The 1871-nt window shown below is 45.4% G+C and overlaps 1 protein-coding gene across 1 annotated transcript in view; it reads left to right on the top strand.

Moving 5' to 3' along the window:
- Positions 1 to 1111: 1111 nt before the first annotated feature.
- Positions 1112 to 1871, top strand: part of T265_04865 (hypothetical protein) — a gene marked incomplete at both ends in the record, with an annotated part of 23748 nt that continues 22988 nt past the window's right edge. The window contains one exon of the mRNA XM_009169719.1: positions 1112 to 1307. Coding sequence (XP_009167983.1) covers positions 1112 to 1307 — 196 coding nt within the window. The remainder of the gene's footprint in view (positions 1308 to 1871) is intronic.

The raw sequence follows: 1871 nt of genomic DNA, 5'->3' as shown, positions 1-1871 counted from the left end.
AAGAAGTTATCACAAACGAGCGCGATATGAGTTTATGTGTGTAAAATAAATAATAAGATAATTGTTCATCTGCGAAACCCATTCAGTGCCTGGCTGTCATGTCACCCGAAGGAAGAACGATAGCTGGGATGCTACCAGGTTTCCCGAGCCTAGACAAGGGAAGTCGAGCGTCAGAGGTCGTGTTCGAACCACGAACCTTTTGCTCAGCAAAGTCGCGCTCTAACCACTGAGCCATCGCTTGCTAATATAATGTTTATTCCCAACTTGTGGGTGACATACCGTTGGGCATGATCAGTATGTCGCTTGTGGAAATGGATCTCTTGTTTCAAGGCTACGTTGATCAGGTCACCTCAAGTAGGCAATATATTAACCGTCCTAGGGCAGCTAGCTAGCTACCCTTATCTGCGAGCCTCAGATTGCTCGTGGGATACAACATTCTTCTTCTCTCGGATCCAGTGCACTAAGGTTCAGCCTTAATAGCAAATTTCTGGACATAATTAACCCACTGCTGCTTTCCGGTGGCGATGCAGAATCAATCCGCTATTGAGGCTTCGAAAGAGGAGCCTTGCTTGACCTCATACTATACTATACTATCCAGGATACAATAGGTTACTTGACAGAAGCTACCACGTGCCCCTCAGAGAGCCTCACCTTAACAAAGCAATTGTCAAGAGTAACTCGGAACTACACAAGAGAACCAAAACCAATCTTTCAGTACCAGATGGGGCGGAGTGAGCCAACATCCGGAGCATCATGCAAGTGTTTTCACACGAGGACTCATGGATGGCCTTCTTCCGTTATCTAACAAGAATGACTGACTTTTTGTTGAAAACATGAGTTTAGTTTGATCCCGATGACTTCAAGAGAAGTGAGTCAGTTGAAGAAAGGTATCGGACTGCGGAACTTGACGGCGCATAGAGATCATAGGGATCTAGTGAAACAAAAAGGGAATGGTTATGCTACCCAGAGAAACCAGTGCACGTTACTTGTCTTCTATGGTCAAAAGGGTCCATATTTCTCGCTCAGTAAAGGGATCACGACAATGGAACGACAATAAAAACACATAAGCCAGTTGGGAATGGCCTAGCAGAGCCTAACCCCAGTTCACACGATGGACGGTCTAACGGATTCCCTAAGGACGGCAACAAACATTCTACCAAACTATTTCACTTTTGTATTCGCATCCGCGCCTCATAACCACAAGTCACCGGTTATCTCACACTTTGGTCTCAGCGTCATGGCCATTATACCGACGACCATGGGACACAAATCTCAAAAACAGACTGAAAACGCCTTGGCAGGTGCCAGTATGCTATGTCACAGCACCGTTTTTCTTGGCATTTGACAGCCACGCAACAGTCCTTCAGCACTTTTGGTTTCATTTGCTGGTCGAAGAAGATTCATAAGTTAGCGAATATACACTCATCTACAAACTAATTTGGTTCTTTCGGGAGACTCACCTGGAACCCAGCTGAATCTCTCGTTTATGATGTTCTCAGGCAAATGAATGTGCTGCACCAGGCCGCCTCATGTTTCAGTCGCTACGCTATTTGAAATATCGCGATACATGTATATTTGTAATGTACTACTCGTAAGGTTGCTGAAAATCCATCGACAGCCAACGACCGGTTTCGCCCTTCTTGGGGCTCATCAGGTAGGCGCAGTCCCCGGGTTTCCGTCAACCTTATGTTCTACTTGAAACCAAATTGCACGAAATTAGCGAATATACTTTCATCTGCAACCTTACGAGCAGTACATTACAAATATACATGTATCGCGTTATTTCAAATATCGTGGCGACTGAAACATGAGGCGACCTGGTGCAGCACATTTAGTTGTCTGGACACATCACAAACGAGAGATTCAGCTGG

Source organism: Opisthorchis viverrini (assembly GCF_000715545.1).
Source record: "Opisthorchis viverrini unplaced genomic scaffold opera_v5_84, whole genome shotgun sequence".
Taxonomy (NCBI): domain Eukaryota; kingdom Metazoa; phylum Platyhelminthes; class Trematoda; order Opisthorchiida; family Opisthorchiidae; genus Opisthorchis; species Opisthorchis viverrini.
This window is presented reverse-complemented; position numbering and strand designations above follow the sequence as displayed.